Raw genomic sequence first — 27,252 nt, 5'->3', positions numbered from 1 at the left:
GCTCCTGGGAAGGGGGCGCGCGGGGGGGGGGGGGGGGGGGGGGTCCAGTCATTTTTGTGTACATAGTAAGAAGTTCACCCCTGACTGTCATGTACAACCTCAGCAATAAGGTCCAAGTTTGCTGGAGGTGCGGGATGCTGGCCCATCTCAGAGTTTTTTTAAAGCAGCAATCATTTACAAGGTACGATTTTCACTTTAAAAAATGTCAGAGATCGGCCAGCGGACCCTGTTACATTTACCCCCGTGGAGTTTGTGAGGAGAGCTGGGGGCCCAGCACCGTGGCTACAAGTTGTGTGGTTTGGAGTTCGCTCATTGTGTGTAATAGATTTATAAGAACTGTCCCCACTTGTAGCGCTGTTCCTACAGAGGTGATCTATTACGGGAAATGTATATGTGATGGGTAGGATTAGGCAGGGCTTTCCTGGGTGAGGAAATGTTCTCCTGGGTGAGGAAATGTTCATCTCCTCACTCTTGGAGATGTATCAAACCTAGGGATCTATGTACTAATCCTTGGAGAGAGATAATGTACCAACCAATCAGCTTATGTCATTTTTCAAACAGCCTGTAAAATGGCAGTTAGGCTGATACTTTCTCTCTCCAAGTTTGATACCTCTCCTCACTGTGTGTTCTCCAGATGAATTATTCCAGTCTTCATTATCAGCTGTTGATAAAACTGATGTAACAAGTCATTCTTAATAGCACAAGTGAAGACTGTAAGGGAATTGAATATCTTAAGGCAATGGGATGACCTATTTGTGGCATAAATGATGATTGTAAGCATGGCACTATGGAACATATTGAAGGATGCGCTCGCATCGGTTATCTAATAATACATATCTTTAGCTAAATATGTATTGTTTAGGTGTCTGCCAAAGACACTGTCACCCTCTAGGCAGATCTGCAGATGAGGGGATGTCTGTGGAGCAGTTAACATTGAGGCATCAGCATTGAAGGGGGTAATCCTTCTCTTTTTTTTTTTTTTTTTTAGCCTAGGTCTAAATCAGCCCTTTTGGGACAGAATGTGCCCACAGTTGTTATGGGCCATATAGAGGAGTTAGATTTGTATACAAATTACTCCTGTGCATGAAATTCCTGCTCCCGTTTGCGGGCCATATGTAGCCTAGATGTGGGAGGACTGTCTGGGATGATTGTCAAGAATGAGATTGAATTGGTTGTTTTAAAAATTGTATGGATGTTAGTCGCGCAGTGATTAGTGTGTGATTGGCCGCTTTCACCTTATATATAAACGCAGGAGGACTCGGAGCTTCTATAACTAGTCTAATTTCTGCTAACCTATAACTTGGATCTTCTATAGCTCGTCTACAGCCTGCTCTGTGATTTATGTGTCGCCTTTTGTGTGTGTGTGTGTGTGTGTGGTAAATTCACACTCCTTTTTTCCTTTCTCATCCTGCCATTATTTGGCAGCGTAGCTTTACGCGATGTGAATGTGAAGTGGAATAACATCCAGTTAACAATGTATGACTGCCATCCAAGTGCAGTGAATGAAAGAGACATCAAATCAATCACTCTGATTTACATGTATTCTGGTTCAAGCATGTTTGCTTTTCAATCCAGCAAGTGGGAGACGTTGATGAATGGGGCTGGGGGAGAGCATCTCCTTCCATCCGCACATTTACAGGAGAACAGCGTATCTGACTATACACTTCACAGCGTTTTATTGAATTATCTGAGTTTATTTTGGGGTTTTTAAAAATAAAAAATTTTTTTTTTTTCTACATTCTGCAAATTATCAAGTTTTTTTTTAATTTTTATATGCAGCAAATAATATCCAGATGACCCCGGTGTTTTTAATAATGGATTTTCTGATGGGTTTCTGTAGATATGTGAAATGGAATGTAGGCCTGGGCTTGCCTGATGCTTTCTTATCTGCCTGATGGTCGCACCTATAAAATGACTGCTTGTCCGTGCAGCTCTGTGATCTCGTACGGATAAATAGATTATTAAGTGGTCTTAATGTTGAGATATTTTATATGTATCGACCTGGGCAAAAGATAATATGCTAACAACACTTATTAAGTGTACACTGCTGTGCCGCATTGCATCTGAATTTGTCACTTGGCTAGTAGTAATAGACGTTGGTGTTCAGGATGCGACATGTTTCAGCCCTTGAAGATTGAGTCGCTTATGACGTCGGAGCCGGAGCATTTAAAGAGCAAGTAAACATTATGGTGCATTTGGTGTTTTACGGATATGCCCGGTCGATGATTATCAGTTTTCGATCATAGGGCGGCAGTATTTCTGAAACAGCGCAGTTTGTTTTTCGAGCTAAATCTGTCAAACACTGGGGGGAATGTAATAGGGTTGGAGAGTTTGTGAGAGTTCTCTTGCTTTTTTTTTTTTAAAGTGGCAATCATTTACCTGGTAAAACCAGTTTTGATTTTGCCATGTAAATAATTGGCACTTTAAAAAAAACATGAGAACTCTCACAAAATCAATCATTTTCTGATTCTCGCACCTTATTACATTCCCCCCTTGTGTCTGATTTTCTTCTTTGGCGGCAGCAGCTGCTTTGGGGGCGGCGTAGTGGTGTCTTTCTTTCATCAGTCCCGGGGTAGTGCAGAAGTAAAGCCCTGACTGATGGTCATGCAGTGCGTTGGATAACTGTGGCCGTTTTACACTGCATCACGGCATCCGCCAGACACTTTTGGTGTACAGTTGTGAAAGTGTCTTTCACTATTTTGTGATTGAAGTGGTAGATCCCCTTTTTTTTTATTTCCCCAAAAATATTTTTATTGTAATCTGTTCCTAAGTCAAACATGCATCAAACAGTAAATGAGCAAAGCAAAATACAATGGGGTGAAATAAGAACATTGCAAAAAGGAAGATGAGATGGCATATGATGCAACATGCTGGAGCAAATAGTGGAGAGAAAAAAACCCAGGAAATTATCACACACAATGAAGACAAAGATTAAACATACTAGTGACAAAACGATGATACCAAAGAATTCTGCGGGGTCAGAGGTCGTACACAGACCATGCACTTAGGCAATAAAGGCGGTATCACAATGGCGGGACGTCTGCACAAAGACAAGTCTCGTACCATGTAGAGGCTCAATGGTAGATTATTTTAATTTAAACATGTATATGTGGACAGCGAGGTTGAGACTAAGGGGTATATTCAATAACTGTCGGAATCTGCCGTCTTGTCGGAAAGACGGCAGCTTCCGACAGTTTTAGGTCAGAAGGGGTTCCGACCTATTCATTAGGGCACCATTTATTCCGACAAGCTTCAGCCGCGATCAGCGTGCACTGTCGGAAGTGGGGCAAAACCCAACAGGTTTTAGCCCCGTTTCCGACAAACTCAATCCGACTTGAAAACAAGTCGGATTGAGGTGAGGAGACAGGGAGCGGTGCGGCAGGCTAAGGGTATCGGGGATGAGAGGTACTTGACGGGTGTCCCCGGCCAGGCACCTCTCTCCCTGCAGCGCCATCACCCACCGCCACACGCAGCCATCCAGCTCCCCCCGCCGCCACAGACCTCACCCTCTGCCGGCCGTTGCTGGAATCTCCCGCCGCTGCAGGCAGCCGCCCAGCTCCTCTCGCAGCCTTCCAGCTTCCCCCACCGCTGCTGTCAGCACACCCGGCGGCAGGACAGGACCCGACAACCCCTATTCAATGGACAGCCAAATCCGACTGTCGGATTTGGCCGTCCATTGAATAGGGATTGTCAGGTCCATTCCGACAATTGTATGTCGGAATGGACCTGACTCTTATTGAATATACCCCTTTATACTGCATTATCTAAGCACTACTTTCACTGGGTTTCACTTACTGTACACAACATCTCCTCATAACCCATCCATAGTGATAGAAACTCATTTTTACATGTGTGTATGTTTTGAATTCTACCCTGTATAAGAAAATCCTTCTATTGATTCTATAGTGTGCCCAGTGAGTGAGAGGGTGACTGCATTACTGCACAGAACATGCTCATTGCTTCTTTTTGCTGATTACTGGGAAAATGCAAAGGTAGATGAGACTTATGCTGGGTGCACACTGGCCGCTGGTATAAGTGAATGGCTGATATATCCTGAGCTCGTCGGTGGGTGTGTACCCCGATACGTCAATTCACAGACATATCGCGTCGGCTGTGCAGCACAGCTGACGGCCAATGTATCTGTAGATATATCTGGCTGTGTGTACAGGCAAGTCTGCTGACCACCCATACACCCATGCAGGGGGGGCAGTTGTCACATTTGGGTGGGCAAATTCCTTGAATCGTACACTTACCTTGATCCGCTGCTTGATCACGTGACGGACGGGTGTGTAGCCAGCCTTAGGCGTCCAGAAACCTCATCCAGTTTTAAGGTCCATTTCAAAATTATTAACAGTAAACGTTTGGAGAGAGATAAAGTACCAACCAATCAGACCAGGGCAATATAAATACAGATAGTCACCACTGAATTGTGCATCTCTGTGCTAAACATCAGGGTAGCAGACGCCAGGCTTTCTCTTTGCTTAACACCTGAATACAACTAGATTTTTATCCAAGGTTCTGCATGGTACTACAAAAGTAAAAACAAACCGTCTTCCTCCCTATTCCTAAGTACTGTGACCTCATTGCGTTTAGTTGTACACGTACAAATGATCCTTCGGTAGAAGATTGGTAGACTTTTCAGTTGTGTATCTAATGGGCCCTACACACAGCGCGATCCCCCGCCGAGCTGCCCGACGGCGGATACGGCCGATGGGTGGCAGGGGGGCAGTGACGGGTGAGTGAACTTTCTTCACTCCCCCTCGTCATCCGGCTCCATAGCAGTGCATGCTAATATGGATAAGATCGTCCATATCGGCCTGCATGCACAAGCGACAGGGCACCAGCGATGAACAAGCGCGGGGCCACTCATCGTTCATCGTTGGTACCTCCACACTGTAAGATATGAACGGTATCTCGTACATTAATGAATGAGATCGTTCATATCTTTCAGTATTATCGCCAAGTGTGTAGGGCCCATTAGTGTATGGGACTCGGGGTCGACACCCTTTGGTCAACGGTGGCTAGGTCGACATGGCCATTAGGTCGACATGAACAAGGTTCATGAGTTGAAAAAAACATTTTGGTGTTGTTTTCTCTATCAAGTGATCGGGAACCCCAATTAGTGCACTGCTTCCCCTTGCACGTGTCGCTTTGCTCGCCATGCTGCGGGCAAGGTACCTTGCTCCACTACCGCTGCGCTCGGCACAGGTTACCGTTTCCACTCATTTGTCCACGTGGATCGTAAAGTATGAAACAGTACCCCCCAAAAATGTAAAAAAAACTCATGTCGACCTTTTTGCCTGTCGACCTAATGTCTGCGTCTACCGATTTCTAGTGTCGACCTATACACTGTCGACCTAATTGGTGTCGACCCGTAGTCCGGATACCGTATCTTATACCCGTTGTGTTGATTTCCTTTCACATTACAATACGCCTGTGTGCACAGCCCACTTACAGTTTATCCACAAACACCACGCTTGCTCATATTTAATCATACCGTTTCTGCTAGTATGCTTAAAGGGTTCCTACTCAGCATATCATTAACCAAGGCTATTCAGGTGTGGGGCGTCAGAGTCCATCCCTGACTCTCTCTCTTATCCCTGTTCTGCATTATTACCTGTGTCTGTTTATAAGAGGTCCCATATCAGAATGTGCCTGCTCTCCCCCTCACACATATCAGAGTATCCATCTTTAGCCGGCTGTGTCTGTGTTTTTCAGGCAGTGGAGTCCATCCAGGCGGAGGATGAGAGCGCCAAGTTGTGCAAGCGGCGGATTGAACACCTGAAGGAGCACAGCAGTGACCAGGTGGCGTCTGCCAACATGTGGAAGAAGAAACGGATGGACCGTATGATGGTGGAACACCTCCTGCGCTGTGGCTACTATAACACTGCGGTGAAGCTGGCCAGGCAAAGTGGTATAGAGGTGAGACGTCAACGTGTGGAGAACTCGCATGAGCAATTTATAAGATTCCATTGATACAGATTGTTTTTTGACAGCTGTCCATGTTTAAGAGAGGTCATTATTATGGTACAATGTGATCTCTGGAGGATCGGCTGGAGATTTTCAGCTAGTAATGTAAGCGGAAGTGATCTCTATTGCCTGTGACCATTACTTGTTCTTAGGTTTGCCTCTTGAGCAACAACTTTTTTTTTACTCTTAAAAACCACTTTAGAAACAAGAACTGTTTACCTGTGCAAAATAGGATTGTTATACATTCTCCAGTTGCGCTTTTTATACCTAGCTATAAGGGTACACGGAGGAATGAAAATTACTATTTGAACATACAACACTATTCTGGACAGGAAGCCTATGTTACGTTTGTGAATAGGTATCTGTCTGGTCTTGTTTATAACTCCATGCTTTGGAGTGCAGACCACCAGCTCTCTAATACCCCTTTCACACTGAGCCTTTGACCTGGGATATTGCTGTGCCAACCCGGGTCCTAGCTTTGTTTGAAAGGGTCATCCCAGTTTATATCACTCTTTATGGGAATACCCAATAATTTTCATATTTTAGTTGCAATTGAAACAGGATGCAGAGAAATCGTTGATTTTGTTTTATTCCCTTCACACCGTAATGGGCAATACTTGTATTCCTGCCCAAAACCCAACGGGTCACTAAGGGTAAACAACTCTTATTAGCCTTGGCATGGCTGCAAAAAATCCAGACCATGCCTGTTTACTTTCCCAGAACGAACCAGAGTAGTCTGTGCTTAGCCGCATGGTGTGGGATTCGGGTGCTAGAGGCCGGAGGACCCTCCGATTGTTTTATGAAGTCAGTGATACAGCTGTTTGTTTACATAAAGTAAACAAGTGTCCTATTTTTTTGTTTTTTCTCTCTCATTTGTCTCATTACTTCTGCTACAGTATCAGCTATAAGTAATATATTGTCCTTACTTGGTTCAGTGTACTTTGGGAACTGTCGCTTGAAGGTCACTTATCCTTGTCATTGTCATGTATAATTTGTAGGACATGTTTCTCTTTATATGCTTGCAATGTCATGCTTCAGTAAAAGATAAATAAGCTTTTGATTATACAGCTTAGTTTCTTTGCAGTACTGCTCTGTTTAAGTAGCACACAGCAAATGTGACGGTGCAGTCTAGTTACTGTATAAAGGTTTTGTAACAGGTAATCTAGCACGTTCTGCAGCTGGGTACACTGTGTTCCACAGGGAAACATCGGAGTGTAGAGTTGGATCTTGATCCAGAGGCACCAACACGCCGCTAAAGCTTTGACTGTTCCCAGGATGCATTGCATGGCCTCCTCTATAAACCCGCCTCTGGACACTGGAGCTCAGTTTGTAAGTTGGTGCCTTCAGAGCAGGTCACTTAACAGGGGGGGCTGTGCTAGGCAGCCCTGAAAAGAGCTTTTGTTAGAAGAATCTTCAAGGGCTGCAGCACTTTATATGTCAGTGTGACATACTGTGTTACGGCTCCATCACCTCCCCAGCAGCGCCGCATACTCCCGCTGGCTGAGTTACCGGGTACTTGCGACGGAGGCGCTCCGGTTCCCAGGCACACGCCGCTGGCACTCCCCAGGATCCCGTGGCTGCTTCTTTGGGAGGAGGTAAGAGGGTCCCCCAGGTGGGACCCGACGAAATCGCGTTCCGGTCGCGATCTTCGGAGACGGACCGCGACGCTAGCGTGGACATTGTGTTAGAGTAGGGACCCCACTATATCCACCAGGGCAGGGAGCACAGGTCGGATTACACAAAAATCCATTTAATAAGGCTCCATAGTACCCGGTGGTGAGGACCAGCATAGGGGATAAGGCGCTTGACCTGTAGCCCCTCCCCCAGCTGCTTCTCCCTCTCCCTCACTCCCTGACAGAGATTTGGATGCCATCTTTTCACAAGTAGCTGCGGCTGCAGGGCAATGTGTCCTATAAATCCGCCTGTGTGCTCAGCGCTGTGCATTTACAATCACTTAAGTATTCTACATGTCATTTTAGACAGTGTTGGTTAAGAACAAGTATACTTCTACCTGAATTTTTAGTATAAGTATTCCAATATACACATCCAGTATCTGACTGTGTATTGTTTTATATTATATATATAATAAGAATTTACTTACCGATAATTCTATTTCTCGGAGTCCGTAGTGGATGCTGGGGTTCCTGAAAGGACCATGGGGAATAGCGGCTCCGCAGGAGACAGGGCACAAAAAGTAAAGCTTTAGGATCAGGTGGTGTGCACTGGCTCCTCCCCCTATGACCCTCCTCCAATCCTCAGTTAGGTACTGTGCCCGGACGAGCGTACACAATAAGGAAGGATTTATGAATCCCGGGTAAGACTCATACCAGCCACACCAATCACACTGTACAACCTGTGATCTGAACCCAGTTAACAGTATGATAACAGCGGAGCCTCTGAAAGGATGGCTCACAACAATAATAACCCGATTTTTGTAACTATGTACAAGTAATGCAGATAATCCGCACTTGGGATGGGCGCCCAGCATCCACTACGGACTCCGAGAAATAGAATTATCGGTAAGTAAATTCTTATTTTCTCTATCGTCCTAGTGGATGCTGGGGTTCCTGAAAGGACCATGGGGATTATACCAAAGCTCCCAAACGGGCGGGAGAGTGCGGATGACTCTGCAGCACCGAATGAGAGAACTCCAGGTCCTCCTTAGCCAGGGTATCAAATTTGTAGGATTTTACAAACGTGTTTGCCCCTGACTAAATAGCCGCTCGGCAAAGTTGTAAAGCCGAGACCCCTCGGGCAGCCGTCCAAGATGAGCCCACCTTCCTTGTGGAATGGGCATTTACATATTTTGGCTGTGGCAGGCCTGCCACAGAATGTGCAAGCTGAATTGTATTACACATCCAACTAGCAAAAGTCTGCTTAAAAGCAAGAGCACCCAGTTTGTTGGGTGCATACAGGATAACAGCAAGTCAGTTTTCCTGACTCCAGCCGTCCTGGAACCTATATTTTCAGGGCCCTGACCACATCTAGCAACTTGGAGTCCTCCAAGTCCCTAGTAGGCGCAAGACACCACAATAAGCTGGTTCAGGTGAAACACTGACACCACCTTAGGGAGAGAACTGGGGACGAGTCCGCAGCTCTGCCCTGTCCGAATGGACAAACAGATATGGGCTTTTTTGAGAAAAAAACCACCAATTTGACACTCGCCTGGTCCAGGCCAGGTCCAAGAGCATGTTCACTTTTCATGTGAGATGCTTCAAATCCACAGATTTGACTGGTTTTAAACCAATGTGTTTTGAGGAATCCCAGAACTACGTTGAGATCCCACAGTGCCACTGGAGGCACAAAAGGGGGTTGTATATGCAATACTCCCTTGACAAACTTCTGGACTTCAGGAACTGAAGCCAATTCTTTCTGGAAGAAAAATCGACAGGGCCGAAATTTGAACCTTAATGGACCCCAATTTGAGGCCCATAGACACTCCTGTTTGCAAGAAATGCAGGAATCGACCGAGTTGAAATTTCTTCGTGGGGCCTTCCTGGCCTCACACCACGCAACATATTTTCGCCACATGTGGTGATAATGTTGTGCGGTCACCTCCTTTCTGGCTTTGACCAGGGTAGGAATGACCTTTTCCTGAATGCCTTTTCCCTTAGGATCCGGCGTTCCACCGCCATGCCGTCAAACGCAGCTGCGGTAAGTCTTGGAACAGACATGGTACTTGCTGAAACAAGTCCCTTCTTAGCGGCAGAGGCCATAAGTCCTCTGTGAGCATCTCTTGAAGTTCCGGGTACCAAGTCCTTCTTGGCCAATCCGGAGCCATGAGTATAGTTCTTACTCCTCTATGTCTTATAATTCTCAGTACCTTAGGTATGAAAAGCAGAGGATGGAACACATACACCGACTGGTACACCCACGGTGTTACCAGAACGTCCACAGCTATTGCCTGAGGGTCTCTTAACCTGGCGCAATACCTGTCCCGTTTTTTGTTCAGACGGGACGCCATCATGTCCACCTTTGGTAATTCCCAACGGTTTACAATTATGTGGAAAACTTCCCCATGAAGTTCCCACTCTGCCGGGTGGAGGTCGTGCCTACTGAGGAAGTCTGCTTCCCAGTTTCCATTCCCGGAATGAAACACTGCTGACAGTGCTATCACATGATTTTCCGCCCAGCGAAAAGTCCTTGCAGTTTTTGCCACTGCCCTCCTGCTTCTTGTGCCGCCCTGTCTATTTACGTGGGCGACTGCCGTGATGTTTTATCCCACCGGATCAATACCGGCTGACCTTGAAGCAGAGGTCTTGCTAAGCTTAGAGCATTATAAATTTACCCTTAGCTATATTTATGTGGAGAAAAATCTCCAGACTTGATCACACTCCCTGGAAATTTTTTCCTTGTGTGACTGCTCCCCAGGCTCTCGGGCTGGCCTCCGTGGTCACCAACATCCAAAACTGAATGCCGAATCTGCGGCCCTCTAGAAGATGAGCACTCTGTAACCACCACAGGAGAGACACCCTTGTCCTTGGATATAGGGTTATCCGCTGATGCATCTGAAGATGCGATCCGGACCATTTTGTCCAGCAGATCCCACTGAAAAGTTCTTGCATGAAATCTGCCGACTGGAATTGCTTCGAAGGAAGTCACCATTTTTTTACCATGGCCCTTGTGCAATGATGCACTGATTTTAGGAGGTTCCTGACTAGCTCGGATAACTCCCTGGCTTTCTCTTCCGGGAGAAACACCTTTTTCTGGACTGTGTCCAGAATCATCCCTAAGCACAGGAGACTTGTTGTCGGGATCAGCTGCGATTTTGGAATATTTAGAATCCACCCCTGCTGTTGTAACAGTATCCGAGATAGTGCTACTCCGACCTCCAACTGTTCCCTGGACTTTGCCCTTATCAGGAGATCGTCCAAGTAAGGGATAATTAAGACGCCTTTTCTTCGAAGAAGAACCATCATTTCGGCCATTACCTTGGTAAAGACCCGGGGTGCCGTAGACAATCCAAACGGCAGCGTCTGAAACTGATAGTGACAGTTCTGTACCACGAACCTGAGGTACCCTTAGTGATAAGGGCAAATTTGGGACATGGAGGTAAGCATCCCCGATGTCTCGGGACACCAGATAGTCCCCTTCTTCCCGGTTCGTTATCACTGCTCTGAGTGACTCCATCTTGATTTGAACCTTTGTAAGTGTTCAAATTTTTTTTTTAGATTTAGAATAGGTCTCACCTAGCCTTCTGGCTTCAGTACCACAATATAGTGTGGAATAATACCCCTTTTCTTGTTGTAGGAGGGGTAATTTAATTATCACCTGCTGGGAATACAGCTCGTGAATTTTTTCCCATACTGCCTCCTTGTCGGAGGGAGACCTTGGTAAAGCAGACTTCAGGAGCCTGCGCAGGGGAAACGTCTCGACATTCCAAACTGTACCCCTGGGATACTACTTGTAGGATCCAGGGGTCCTGTACGGTCTCAGCGTCATGCTGAGAGCTTGTCAGAAGCGGTGGAACGCTTCTGTTCCTGGGAATGGGCTGCCTGCTGCAGTCTTCTTCCCTTTCCTCTATCCCTGGGCAGATATGACTCTTATAGGGACGAAAGGACTGAAGCTGAAAAGACGGTGTCTTTTTCTGCAGAGATGTGACTTAGGGTAAAAACGGTGGATTTTCCAGCAGTTGCCGTGGCCACCAGGTCCGATGGACCGACCCCAAATAACTCCTCTTCCTTTATACGGCAATACACCTTTGTGCCGTTTGGAATCTGCATCACCTGACCACTGTCGTGTCCATAAACATCTTCTGGCAGATATGGACATCGCACTTACTCTTGATGCCAGAGTGCAAATATCCCTCTGTGCATCTCGCATATATAGAAATACATTCTTTAAATGCTCTATAGTCAATAAAATACTGTCCCTGTCAAGGGTATCAATATTTTTAGTCAGGGAATCCGACCAAGCCACCCCAGCTCTGCACATCCAGGCTGAGGCGATCGCTGGTCGCAGTATAACACCAGTATGTGTGTATATACTTTTTATGATATTTTTCCAGCCTCCTGTCAGCTGGCTCCTTGAGGACGGCCCTATCTATAGACGGTACCGCCACTTGTTCTGATAAGCGTGTGAGCGCCTTATCCACCCTAAGGGGTGTTTCCCAACGCGCCCTAACTTCTGGCGGGAAAGGGTATACCGCCCATATTTTCTATCGGGGGGAACCCACGCATCATCACACACTTCATTTAATTTATCTGATTCAGGAAAAACTACGGTAGTTTTTTCACATCCCACATAATACCCTCTTTTGTGGTACTTGTAGTATCAGAAATATGTAACACCTCCTTCATTGCCCTTAACGTGTGGCCCTAATAAGGAATACGTTTGTTTATTCACCGTCGACACTGGATTCAGTGTCCCTGTCTGTGTCTGTGTCGACCGACTAAAGTAAACGGGCGTTTTAAAACCCCTGACGGTGTTTTTGAGACGTCTGGACCGGTACTAATTGTTTGTCGGCCGTCTCATGTCGTCAACCGACCTTGGCGCGTGTTGACATTATCACGTAATTCCCTAAATAAGCCATCCATTCCGGTGTCGACTCCCTAGAGAGTGACATCACCATTACAGGCAATTGCTCCGCCTCCTCACCAACATCGTCCTCATACATGTCGACACACACGTACCGACACACAGCACACACACAGGGAATGCTCTGATAGAGGACAGGACCCACTAGCCCTTTGGAGAGACAGAGGGAGAGTTTGCCAGCACACACCAAAAACGCTATAATTATATAGGGACAACCTTATATAAGTGTTTTCCCTTATAGCATCTTTTTTATATATTTCTAACGCCAAATTAGTGCCCCCCCTCTCTGTTTTAACCCTGTTTCTGTAGTGCAGTGCAGGGGAGAGCCTGGGAGCCTTCCCTCCAGCCTTTCTGTGAGGGAAAATGGCGCTGTGTGCTGAGGAGATAGGCCCCGCCCCTTTTTCGGCGGCCTCGTCTCCCGCTCTTAACGGATTCTGGCAGGGGTTAAATATCTCCATATAGCCCCCGGAGGCTATATGTGAGGTATTTTTAGCCAAAAAAGGTTTTCATTTGCCTCCCAGGGCGCCCCCCTCCCAGCGCCCTGCACCCTCAGTGACTGCCGTGTGAAGTGTGCTGAGAGGAAAATGGCGCACAGCTGCAGTGCTGTGCGCTACCTTAAGAAGACTGAGGAGTCTTCTGCCGCCGATTCTGGACCTCTTCTCGTTTCAGCATCTGCAAGGGGGCCGGCGGCGAGGCTCCGGTGACCATCCAGGCTGTACCTGTGATCGTCCCTCTGGAGCTAATGTCCAGTAGCCAAGAAGCCAATCCATCCTGCACGCAGGTGAGTTCACTTCTTCTCCCCTAAGTCCCTCGTTGCAGTGATCCTGTTGCCAGCAGGACTCACTGTAAAATAAAAAACCTAAGCTAAACTTTTCTAAGCAGCTCTTTAGGAGAGCCACCTAGATTGCACCCTTCTCGGCCGGGCACAAAAATCTAACTGAGGCTTGGAGGAGGGTCATAGGGGGAGGAGCCAGTGCACACCACCTGATCCTAAAGCTTTACTTTTTGTGCCCTGTCTCCTGCGGAGCCGCTATTCCCCATGGTCCTTTAAGGAACCCCAGCCACCACTAGGACGATAGAGAAATATATATATATATATATATATATATATATATATATATATATTATATTATATTATATTATATTATATTATATATATATATATATATATATATATATAATATTTTTACTAGTCCAGTGCATTCTTATTGTTTGTCTGAAATAATTTCTGCATTGACACTGTGACTGGGTGTGCCTGCATCTACTGTGTGGATTTCATTTTCAGTGTATCCCACCTATTGCTATCACTGTATTCTGTACCCTGCGGGGGGGTGGGGGGGCTAGGTGCGTCAGGGTCTCATATATAGTGCTACACAGTATATACTGTTTAGTGTGTTTTACTGTGTATTTCAGTCACCTCATACCGCTTTAATTCTATTTTTGAGACCTCCTGTGCCATTGCAGCCACATGTTGTCCCTTTGGTTAATCTGCCCTTGGCGGATACTCTATCTCTGCAGATTCAACAATTGAATCAGTCTTTGGTTAGTCAAAAATCTACCCTGCGTCCCTCTGGGGCCAAGGGGTCGTCTAAGCGGGCTGCTTCCTCCTCGCATTCCACTAATATTTCAGATGTTACTTCTGATGAGGATGGGAAGTGTACTGATCTGTCAGACACAGATACAGTTGCTTCTGATGAGGAATCTACAGCTCAGGTTGATGTCCCTGACCTAGTGGAGGCTATTAAGCTGATTCTACAAATTGATGATGAGGTAGAGCCCAATACTGCGTCTAAGAAACCTGATACATTTAAACGTCAGAAGGTAGTATTGCCACATTCTGACCACTTAGTTGATATACGTCAGGAACCCTGGTCTTCTCCAGGAAAGAAATTCTCCGTCTATAAAGATGCTAGCTTGTTATCCTCTCCCTGCTGAGTTGTGTAACAAGTGGGAAAATTCACCTCCGGTGTATGCCCATGTCACCCGGCTTGTGGTGTCATCTACTCAGCCGGTCACCACTGTCACTTCATTGAGGGAACCGACAGATAAGCGTGTGGAGGGATGCCTGAAGTGTATTTACTCCCTTACGGGTGCGGTACATAGACCCACTATATGTTATGCACACCAGTGCCTGCAGGAATGTACTGGTGTCAGAACTGTTATGCACTCCAGTGCCTGCAGGAATGCACTGGTGTTTGAACTGTTATGCACACCAGTGCCTGCAGGAATGTACTGGTGTCTGAACGGATAGGTATGCAAAACAAATGAACTCACAGACAGACTGGGGAATATGACATTACGTACACAGAATGTGATAGGGTAACAAAATACACACAAAGTGAACAGAGAAGTCCAGAGGCTAAGGAACTGGGTGTCTCCCTAGTATTAGTAATGCTCAGATGGGAAAAGCAAGATGTTGTGTTTTAATACGTAGAGAACCCGAAATGCTGTTGCTAAGGGCAACAGCAAAACCCTAAAGGGTTACCAACGGGTGTGGCAGTAAACTCCTTGGTCAGAGATGGAATGATAGACACAAGGAGAGTCTCCACAATCCTAATTCTCACTTGCAGTGCACAGGTTCAGCTTACTGCCACTAAACTGACACCTGACACCTTGCACAGTGAGACAGGATTTAGGCAGGCAAGTCTTAGAATACAGCCGCAAACTTGCTAAGTTCACAGAGTAGTAAAAGAACCCCAGCAAGCTAAACGACTGACTCCAGTCTTACTGCTAGGTCTGGATTGGCAGAGTGTAGTACCAAATCCCCAGGCCTATTTGCAGTAAGCAACAACAAATACAAAGCTACACAGTACTGGCTAACTTTCAGGAACTGACTAACCAACAAAGATTCAGCAGCATCTGCTTAACCTGAGAAGAGGCCTTATAAAGCAGGTGCTGTCCACGCCCCACTCAGACCTCACAGACTGTGAGCACAAAAACCAGCACCGGATCCCCTGCCATGCACAGAGCCTGTAACCACTGCACAGCACAAGACCCGAACCGGAGTATCAGATGCGCTCAGGTTACTCCGCTAGCACTTGTCTCCCGGTTGCCATGACGACGTGGCAGCACAGGGCAGGAGACCCTAACACTATAGCAGCCCCGTGGGCTGCAAAAGGTATAGAAGCATGGGTTCATGCTATTGAGGAAGAGCTACCTCAGGATATCTCTGATACTGCCAGACAATATCTGTCTCATATTGCCACAGCCTCCCATTATATTCAGGAGGCGTCCTCCGAGGCAGGTGTAATGGTGGATAAGGCGTCGACTACATCCATCTTGGCTCGCCGTATTCTGTGGTTGAGGTCATGGAAGGTGGATCTGGACTCCAAGAAGACTTTGGAGGTACTCCCTTTTAAGGGAGACATACTGTATGGGGAAGATCCTAATAAGATTGTGACTGACTTAACGGCTGCTAAGACTGCATTTCTCCCAAATACTAATCCTTCCGCTCCGAAGATAAAGAGCACCACTTTTCGTTTCTTTCATCCTCCAGGGAAGGCAAAGGGTCAGGCGTTCCCGAGACAGGCTTGTGCTTCCAAAACCACCTAGCCCAAACCTAAACAATCCTGGGCCGCACGTCAGCCTGCTTCCAAACTAGACAAGCCAGTTGCATGACAGGGCGGGCCTCCTCCTGGGGGATCCCAGGGTGGGAGGCCGACTTCTACAATTCGCCCAGGTCTGGTTAAGGACCACTTCAGACGCCTGGGTGCGGGAAGTTGTCTCTCACAGGTACAAAGTCTCTTTCAGGAGACATCCCCCTCGTCAGTTCTGCACAACGGTTATACCTTTGGATCCATTGAAAGCGCAAGCACTACACCTGGTTGTGCGTTCCCTCCTGGATACAGGAGTTGTTAGTGCCGGTACCGCTGTCCCAGAGAGGCAGTGGATACTATTCGACCCTGTTTCTAGTCCCGAAGCCTAATGGGTCTTTCCTACCTATACTCAACCTCAAATCACTCAACAAGTTTGTGAGTGTCCAAATTCCGTATGGAAACGCTGCGATCAATTGTACTGGCCATGGAACCCGGAGACTATATGGTGTCCCTGGATATACAGGATGCTTACCTGCATATACCTATTGCCATATTGCATCAGCAGTATCTACGGTTTGCTATTGGCAACCTACACTATCAATTCCAGACTCTGCCGTTTGGACTGGCCCCGGCCCCTCGGATCTTCACCAAGGTCATGGCAGTGATGACGGCCCTTCTCCGCCGTCAGGGAATCAGGATCCTGCCGTATCTGGACGACTTGCTGATCCTGGTGAACTCCAAAGAAGTTCTCCTCAGTCATTTGGACATCACGGTCAAATTCCTACAAGCCTACGGGTGGCTCATCAAGTGGAAAAAGTCCTCGCCGGTTCCTGCTCGGGACATGGTGCACCTGGGGGCACGGCTGGACACACACAGTCAAAGACTGTTTCTGTCTCAAGAGAAAGTCCTGAAACTTCAGGACAGGATTATATACTTCCTCTCTCGCCCAAGGGTGTCGATACACTTGGCGATGCAAGTACTGGGCCTCATGGTGTCTGCTTTCGACATGGTGGAGTATGCTCAATTTTATTTCCGCCCTCTGCAGAGGTTGATTCTGTCCAAGTGGGATGGCCTGCCTCATCGGATCAGGTCTCAGATGATATCCTTGACTTCGGAGGTTCGTCTGTCACTGGGCTGGTGGCTACAGGACCAACAGTTGAGCAGGGGCCATCCCTTCTGGATTACCAACTGGGTCCGACTGACTTCGGACGCCAGTCTGCGGGGTTTGGATGCGGTGCTAGAGCAACACTCTGTCCAGGGTCAGTGGACCAAGGAGGAATCTCTCCTCCCGATAAACATTCTAAAGTTGTGGGCAGTGTTCAATGCTTTGACTTTTGCCCCGTGTCTGATTCAGAACAGGCCTGGTCAAGTACAATCAGACAACGCCACCACGGTGGCATACATAAATCATCAAGGCGGCACTCGAAGCCGAATGGCAATGTTGGAAGTGTCAAAAAGGATCCTCAAGCAGCGTTCGTGGACGCACTGGCAATTCCATGGAACTTTTGGCTGCCCTACGTTTTCCCTCCAGTGTCTCTCCTGCCCGGGGTACTGCGGAAGTTCTAGCAAGAAGGAGGAATACTACTTCTAGTCGCTCCAGCGTGACCCAGATGGCATTGGTTCTCAGACCTGCAGGGTATATTGATAGAGCCTCCTCTTCTACTTCCTCAACGCCCAGACCTCCTCCTTCAGGGCCCTTGTGTCTACCTGGACCTGGCCAGGCTGGCTTTGACTGCGTAGCTCTTGAGGCATCACTCCTGCGGGCCAAAGGATTCTCCGAGTGGTTATCCAAACTATGCTGAAGGTCCACAAACCGGCTTCTGCACAGATTTATTATAGGGTCTGGAATTCTTAATTCACCTGGTGTGCTGCCAAGAACTATGATGCATACAAATTCAGAACTCCCAGACTTCTGGCTTTTCTGCAACAAGGCCTGGACTTAGGTCTTCGTCTGGCCTCCCTCAAGGTTCATATATCTGCCTTGTCGGTGTGGTTTCAGAGGAAAATTGCCTCTGTTCCTGATGTGCATACTTTCACTCAGGGTGTTTTACGGATTCAGCCTCCCTATATCCCTCCTGTGGCTCCATGGGATCTGTCTGTTGTCCTGGCTGCGCTGCAAGAGTCTCCATTTGAACCTCTTGAGTCAGTGGACCTTAAATGGCTTACGCTGAAGGTCGTGTTTCTGCTGGCTATTGCATATGCTAGGAGAGTGTCGGATTCAGGTGCTTTATCCTGTCGTCCACCCTTTCTGATTTTTCACCGTGACCGGGCAGTTCTTAGAACTCGTCCCATCTACCTAAGGTGGTTTCATCTTTCCACCTTAACCAAGAGATTGTGGTTTCGACCTTTATCTCTTCTGGTTTGTCCTCCAAAGAGCGGTCTTTGGATGTGGTACGGGCTCTCCGTATTTACTTGGAGAGGTCTGCCACTCTCCGGTGGTTAGATACCCTTTTTGTACTTTTTGGTTTTCACAAACGTGGCTGGCCTGCGAATAAGTAAACCTTGGCCAGATGGATTAGAATGGTGATTGCACAAGTGTACGCACAGGCTGGTCTTTCTGCTCCTGCTGCTATTAAAGCTCATTCTACTCGGTCTGTTGGACCTTCTTGGGCGGCCCGCCGTGGCGCATCCACTGAACAATTGTGCAAGGTGGCTACGTGGCCCTCAGTGAACACGTTCATTAGGTTCTATGCCTTTGATACTTCTGCCTCCCAGGATGCTTCCTTTGGACGCCGGGTTCTTGTACCCGCTACAGTGCGTATCCTCGCATGAGGAACTACTTTAGGACATTCCCAATGTTTCCCTGTGGAACACGGTGTACCCCGCTGCAGAAAAGGAGATTTATGGTAGACTTACCATGGTTACATTTTTCTTCAAGGTACACTGGGTTCCACAGGGCGTCCACCCTGACGCACTTGGCTTCTTTCGGTTTGTATGGCATTGGCCGCTGGTCTCTCTTACCTGCTACTGCATTGGACTGGTTACCGAAACTGAGCTCCAGTGTCCGGAGGCGGGGTTATAGAGGAGACCATGCAATGCATCCTGGGAAGAGTCAAAGCTTTAGCCTGTTGGTCTACCATAAATCTCCTTTTTTGGTTTTAGCACCTAAAGTTTTTGTAACACTTAATAACACTTAAACCTCTCACTAGTGTGATTACTTGGGGTGGCTGGTTTGTGCTGGCCTGGGGCCCATGCTCTGGACTTGAACCTTTAAAAACGTTATGACCCACTGGATAGGGTCATCTGGTCAATGTTGATGGGCCCATATTTTGGCCAAAATTATGCTAAGCAGAACAATTTTACTCTGTTATATTGCAGAGGTTAGAATTATTCTAATTAGCAGTGTTTAGTACTTGGAGTGTGCACCTGCATTTTCTCTTTTTTTTTTTCTATGGGGAAGTACAAGTCTCAGCATGGTAGCATCTCATTATGGGGCTAATTCCGGCTGGATCGCAAATCGCGATCCAACTGGCATTTTTAAGATCGCCCCGCGGGTGCATGCGCAGCCCCCGTGTTGTGCATGTGCTCACATTTGCTGCAGGGGGGCTGAAGAAAATGCGATCGACTCTGCCTGTCAATCATTACACAGATAATATACTCCACTTTAGCGCTCTCCGGATTTAACACGCCACTTATATATAACAAAATTCTTCAAGAGGCCACAACCTGTATAATATGTGTCTCTAATGGCATATACCAATTAGAGTACACACAGAAGAAAACAAAAGGCACACAATAGTGTAAAGTCTTTTTATCGAGAGGTGGTGATTCTTATTTCAATACATCACACTCACAAGGTTCCATAAGGTTTTAGGCATATCGTGATTTCTTTATATCAGACGGTCTGTCCAATTCCACAAGATCAAAGAAAGAGGGAGGGAGACCACTTCTTCTAAGGATTCAATATCCTGCCACTCCAGGTACCATATAACAAAGAAAAAAGCAAATAGTGCAGCAAGCCCTTACACAAACTGGTATTTATTTAAAAAAAGATGCACTCACGTGTTACATAGGTAAAAAAGGCATATCACAAAGCATTATTCCCGATTTCCCAAAAGACACCTCACTGGCTCGCTGAGATATTTCTTACAGCATGTATAGTCAGAGTCCCGGAAACTCACGGCTTTCCTTCCAGGTGGTGAATATGGAATCTCAGGAATCGTCAGGATACCCAGCACAATCCCGCTTAACGCGTTTCGGTTGTAACCTTTCTCAAAAGCGGATTGTGCTACACTAAAATCTTCCCCTATATATACCCCCTAAAGTCCTCAAACAAGTTTCAGGTGTCATAATTAAAAATTACAATGTTTAAAAACCGCCGCGCCTCCGCGGCCGTCACTTCCGGTCACATGGTATCGCATCTCCCATCGACTTCCGGCCGGCGGCACACTCATTTCCGTGCGGTTCAAAATGCGTTCCAACTCAGATGATGTAATTTCCGGCCGCTACGTATTCATTTTCATGCGGTTTAACAAGCATTTTGACACCTCTGACATCATTTCCAGATATACAATACATCTCATAGAGCCGCTTTCTCTTCATATAGTAATGTTTGCGGGTCAGATGAGCTCCGGGAGTTGTTCGTGAATATAGTTATATTATAGCAATATGGCATCATAAAGTGCATATAGGAGAGATAAAAAACAAAGAACAAGAAACATATCAATAATAGCAACTATAAGATTTGTAAGATCCCTATTCTAATACATAATTAGAAAGTGCATTTATCAATTTAAAAACCATTTTAACTCAAATTCCCCGTTAAGGCCATGAGGTACTAATGTCTTTAAATTAAAAATCCATTTCATTTCGGTTTTTGCTAACCTAGTCTCAATATTTTTATTTTTCCATGTACCCTTAACTTGTTCAATACCCCAAAAGTTTTTTATTGCACATTCCTTTGAATTGTGTTGTTGTTTAAAGTGCATCGAAAGGGTATGTGTTTCTAATCCCTTTCTAATATTATAGATGTGTTCGCACAGCCTAGTTTTTAACATTCTTGTAGTCTTCCCCACGTAAATGAGACCACATTTACATTCGATGGCATAAACCACGTTCTTCGATGTACAAGTGATAAAGTGATTTATTTTATAACAATTCCCATTTATTTTAATTTCTCTATATTTAGATGTATTAGTCTTCACGGTTTTACAAACTAAACATGACCCACAACGATGGAAGCCCCGCACTCGTTCACTACTTCGTTTTTGTTCGTTGAGAGAACTTCTGACAAGTTTATCTTTTAATGACTTTGATTTTTTATATATAAAAGATGGCCTGGTGGGGATTTTCCCTTTTAGAATGGGATCCTGTTCTAACAGTTTCCAGTTGTTTTTTTATAATTGTCTCTATATCTTTATGTAAACAGCTGTATTCAGAGACAAAGGCCCATTCAAAATTTTCTTTTGATTCTTTTTTAGGTTTTTCAATTAAAAGTTCATTTCTCACTAATTGGGCTGTTTTATCCTTTGCTGCTATTAATTTATGTCTTTGATAACCCTTATCTTCAAAACATTTTGACATTTCAGCTATTTCCATATTGCAAGTATGTGGATAAGAGCAATTTCGTTTTACTCTAACGAACTGGCTAAAGGGTATACCCTCCAACCAGTTAGTATGGTGTTGACTATTTCTTTCTATAAAGGAATTGGAGTCAGTGGGCTTTTTGTAAATTTTAGTCTCCAATTGGAGATCTCTTACATAAATACTGAGGTCAAGAAAATGGACCTCATTTTTACTTGTATTAAATGTTAGATTAATATTCTTATCATTTAAATTTAATTGACTACAATTTTTTTTTAAATTCTCCTCACTTCCACTCCATACAAATAAAATATCATCGATAAAGTAATGCCAGGACACCAGGCCTGCCCCTGCCAACTCACCATGCCACACCGCCGTCTCTTCCCAGTGTGACATAAATAAGTTGGCATAACTAGGGGCAAACCTGGTGCCCATGGCAGTGCCCACCTGTTGAAGATAATAGTCTCCATTAAAATAAAAATAATTATTTTGTAAAATGAACAAGATACTCTCCAAAATAAATTCTTTCATAGGGTCCTCCATGTTACTTTTATCCAAAAAATATGATACAGCCTGTATTCCTAAAGCCGGTTGAATGATAGTGTACAGGGTACTCACATCTGCTGTACACAGAATACATTCTGAATCCCATTTTACTGTCTGTAACTTTCTGAGGGTATCCCCTGTGTCCTTTAGATAGGATTTACTTTTAGTTACTAAAGGCTGCAGGAAGGAATCTACTAAGGCTGAAAGATTTGATGTTATTCCGTTGCAGACAGAAATATATAAATGAAATCGAAAAACAACTGAAAGAAGGTGATACATACAAACGTTTAAAAAATGACCCTACATGTAAAATTGTTGATGCTCTTAAAGATATAACATCTAGAGCATTAGAAAAAGGTCTTATTTCAAAAGATGAGCATGACTTCATCAATATTAAAGAACCCAGTGTACCCACTATATATATATTACCTAAGGTTCATAAGGATCCACTCCACCCCCCTGGTAGACCAATTATTTCTGGCTGCAACGGAATAACATCAAATCTTTCAGCCTTAGTAGATTCCTTCCTGCAGCCTTTAGTAACTAAAAGTAAATCCTATCTAAAGGACACAGGGGATACCCTCAGAAAGTTACAGACAGTAAAATGGGATTCAGAATGTATTCTGTGTACAGCAGATGTGAGTACCCTGTACACTATCATTCAACCGGCTTTAGGAATACAGGCTGTATCATATTTTTTGGATAAAAGTAACATGGAGGACCCTATGAAAGAATTTATTTTGGAGAGTATCTTGTTCATTTTACAAAATAATTATTTTTATTTTAATGGAGACTATTATCTTCAACAGGTGGGCACTGCCATGGGCACCAGGTTTGCCCCTAGTTATGCCAACTTATTTATGTCACACTGGGAAGAGACGGCGGTGTGGCATGGTGAGTTGGCAGGGGCAGGCCTGGTGTCCTGGCACCGCTTTATCGATGACATTTTATTTGTATGGAGAGGAAGTGAGGAGAATGTAAACATTTTTTGTAGTCAATTAAATTTAAATGATAAGAATATTAATCTAACATTTAATACAAGTAAAAATGAGGTCCATTTTCTTGACCTCAGTATTTATGTAAGAGATCTCCAATTGGAGACTAAAATTTACAAAAAGCCCACTGACTCCAATTCCTTTATAGAAAGAAATAGTCAACACCATACTAATTGGTTGGAGGGTATACCCTTTAGCCAGTTCGTTAGAGTAAAACGAAATTGCTCTGATCCACATACTTGCAATATGGAAATAGCTGAAATGTCAAAATGTTTTGAAGATAAGGGTTATCAAAGACATAAATTAATAGCAGCAAAGGATAAAACAGCCCAATTAGTGAGAAATGAACTTTTAATTGAAAAACCTAAAAAAGAATCAAAAGAAAATTTTGAATGGGCCTTTGTCTCTGAATACAGCTGTTTACATAAAGATATAGAGACAATTATAAAAAAACAACTGGAAACTGTTAGAACAGGATCCCATTCTAACAGGGAAAATCCCCACTAGGCCATCTTTTATATATAAAAAATCAAAGTCATTAAAAGATAAACTTGTCAGAAGTTCTCTCAACGAACAAAAACGAAGTAGTGAACGAGTGCGGGGCTTCCATCGTTGTGGGTCATGTTTAGTTTGTAAAACCGTGAAGACTAATACATCTAAATATAGAGAAATTAAAATAAATGGGAATTGTTATAAAATAAATCACTTTATCACTTGTACATCGAAGAACGTTGTTTATGCCATCGAATGTAAATGTGGTCTCATTTACGTGGGGAAGACTACAAGAATGTTAAAAACTAGGCTGTGCGAACACATCTATTATAATAGAAAGGGATTAGAAACACATACCCTTTCGATGCACTTTAAACAACAACACAATTCAAAGGAATGTGCAATAAAAAACTTTTGGGGTATTGAACAAGTTAAGGGTACATGGAAAAATAAAAATATTGAGACTAGGTTAGCAAAAACCGAAATGAAATGGATTTTTAATTTAAAGACATTAGTACCTCATGGCCTTAACGGGGAATTTGAGTTAAAATGGTTTTTAAATTGATAAATGCACTTTATAATTATGTATTAGAATAGGGATCTTACAAATCTTATAGTTGCTGCTATTGATATGTTTCTTGTTCTTTGTTTTTTATCTCTCCTATATGCACTTTATGATGCCATATTGCTATAATATAACTATATTCACGAACAACTCCCGGAACGCATCTGACCCGCAAACATTACTATATGAAGAGAAAGCGGCTCTATGAGATGTATTGTATATCTGGAAATGATGTCAGAGGTGTCGAAATGCTTGTTAAACCGCATGAAAATGAATACGTAGCGGCCGGAAATTACATCATCTGAGTTGGAACGCATTTTGAACCGCACGGAAATGAGTGTGCCGCCGGCCGGAAGTCGATGGGAGATGCGATACCATGTGACCGGAAGTGACGGCCGCGGAGGCGCGGCGGTTTTTAAACATTGTAATTTTTAATTATGACACCTGAAACTTGTTTGAGGACTTTAGGGGGTATATATAGGGGAAGATTTTAGTGTAGCACAATCCGCTTTTGAGAAAGGTTACAACCGAAACGCGTTAAGCGGGATTGTGCTGGGTATCCTGACGATTCCTGAGATTCCATATTCACCACCTGGAAGGAAAGCCGTGAGTTTCCGGGACTCTGACTATACATGCTGTAAGAAATATCTCAGCGAGCCAGTGAGGTGTCTTTTGGGAAATCGGGAATAATGCTTTGTGATATGCCTTTTTTACCTATGTAACACGTGAGTGCATCTTTTTTTAAATAAATACCAGTTTGTGTAAGGGCTTGCTGCACTATTTGCTTTTTTCTTTGTTATATGGTACCTGGAGTGGCAGGATATTGAATCCTTAGAAGAAGTGGTCTCCCTCCCTCTTTCTTTGATCTTGTGGAATTGGACAGACCGTCTGATATAAAGAAATCACGATATGCCTAAAACCTTATGGAACCTTGTGAGTGTGATGTATTGAAATAAGAATCACCACCTCTCGATAAAAAGACTTTACACTATTGTGTGCCTTTTGTTTTCTTCTGTGTGTACTCTAATTGGTATATGCCATTAGAGACACATATTATACAGGTTGTGGCCTCTTGAAGAATTTTGTTATATATAAGTGGCGTGTTAAATCCGGAGAGCGCTAAAGTGGAGTATATTATCTGTGTAATGATTGATAATTCTGTGAAGTAGGTGAAACTTCATTTATATTATCACTGAGCTGATTTCTGGATCTTATTGCGCACCCGATTACCTCTTAAAACTATATTTCTCCTGCCTGTCAATCAGGCAGAAGCGGGGTGGGGGCAGCACTCTGTTTCCAGGGAGGAGACAGAGCGTTGCGGCCAAACGGGGGCTTGATGGCGGCGGCTGTGTGACGTCACACGCAGCTGTCGCAATCACTAACGTGGCGGCGGGGCTGCTGCGGGCGCAGCTATGCTGCGCTGGCAGGAGCCATCACTAATTTCTACAATGAAGCAGAAATTGCGAGGCGATCGCAATTTGTGCTTCATCAAGGGGGGAGGCGCTGGTCAGCATGCTCGGCGGCCTTGCCCTGCGATGGGCGGCCCCCAGGATGCAAGGAAAAGGATAGCATATTCTGCTGATTAGTAGAATTTGCTATCCTTACTGAATTCGGTCCTATGTTTAGAATGAAATTCCTGCCCCATATAGTAGTTATAAAGGTATAAAATACTCCCAGTGATGCCCCGTGTAAGTGCTACCATCTGCGTCATGCTGCATATATGAGGCTGTCTTGAAGACCTCCGGGTCTGACCATCAAAGCCAGCTGATACGATATATCTATCACACTATCTACAGTACATAGAGGCATGAGGCACAAGCACAATATGCGCCAGTAGTTTGTAGAGAGCTGATAGGCTTCATCTTCATGACCACTGGTTTATTCCACAATTTGGCTGAGTCTGCAGCTTGTAGGAGACGAGATTGGGAGAGATGAGCGCGCGTGACTTGTACGGTCTTGCGTTGAGCTAGAGGAAAACATGAAATACGGCAGCACATGAAAGTGACACAGCGCTGCAATACGTACATCAATAAGGCGACTCGTATCGCCAAGTATGAATAACTGCAGAACCAGCCCCTGCATACAAAGCTCCTAACCGTACTCACTTCCACATCCCGTCTCTCTGTGGCCCTTATGTGGAGTTATCCCATGTCACTGAGAATATAATGACACCAGAGGTTCTACAGGTGCGGACAGCAAAATCTGTGCTAATCAAATCTGACTATTGAGCTAATTTGCTTATTCTTTCCAGCTCTCTAATGAGGTGATAAACACTGTTCAGTTGGAGAAATAGAAGAGGCCATAACAAATGATTTTGATAGAATGGGCTATAAAGACGGCTCGTCAGGGCAAGCTTGTTAGACTGAGTAATGATGTTATTTTCATTTTCTTATGACCTTGGATTTCAACTCAGAAATCACACATTTTGCTTTTATTTATTTATTTTATACGCAGACACCGATCAAAGCTCGTGTTTGTGTTCATTTATATCTGTTTGTGTTCTGCTACATTGCATGAGATAATCGCATTCTGTTCTGTTACACTGTGCAATCCGCGGCATGCGGGAGTTACCTTCTAGCAGTACGGATGTGTGTGTGTGTGTGTGTGTGTGTGCGTGTGTGTGCACGTGTGTAAATTTTGTATAGTGTGTGTGAATGAGAGAAGTATGTCCACAAGCGAAAAAGGGATAAGAGGTCATGCTACATAAAATGGTGATTGATTTATTATATATATATATATATATATATATATATATATATATGTGCGTGTGCAGAGTGCATGCCACGTTTTGGGCGCACAGTGGGGGGGTTATTCAGGTTTGTTAGCAAACCAAAAAAGCACACTAATGGGCAAAACCATGTGCACTGCAGGTGGGGCGGATGTAACATGTGCAGAGAGAGTTAGATTTGGGTGGGTTCTATTGTTTCTGTGCAGGGTAAATACTGGCTGCTTTAGTTTTACACTGCAATTTAGATTTCAGTTTGAACACACCCCACCCAAATGTATCTCTCTGCACATGTTACATCTACCCCACCTGCAGTGCACATGGTTTTGCCCATTAGTGTGCTTTTTTTGGTTTGCTAACATA

General features: G+C 44.8%; 1 protein-coding gene across 2 annotated transcripts in view; it reads left to right on the top strand.

The window, feature by feature from the left end:
- The window catches only part of MAEA (macrophage erythroblast attacher, E3 ubiquitin ligase), a 323,598-nt gene that overhangs the window by 175,073 nt on the left and 121,273 nt on the right, over window positions 1–27,252 (top strand). For both annotated transcript variants that reach the window (XM_063924905.1, XM_063924901.1), the window contains exon 3: window positions 5,719–5,922. In XM_063924905.1, the coding sequence (XP_063780975.1) occupies window positions 5,719–5,922 (204 nt within the window). The remainder of the gene's footprint in view (window positions 1–5,718; window positions 5,923–27,252) is intronic.

This window comes from Pseudophryne corroboree, chromosome 1 (genome assembly GCF_028390025.1).
Source record: "Pseudophryne corroboree isolate aPseCor3 chromosome 1, aPseCor3.hap2, whole genome shotgun sequence".
Taxonomy (NCBI): Eukaryota; Metazoa; Chordata; class Amphibia; order Anura; family Myobatrachidae; genus Pseudophryne; species Pseudophryne corroboree.
Note: the sequence above shows the minus strand (reverse complement) of the source record. Positions and strands in the feature narration are given on the sequence as shown.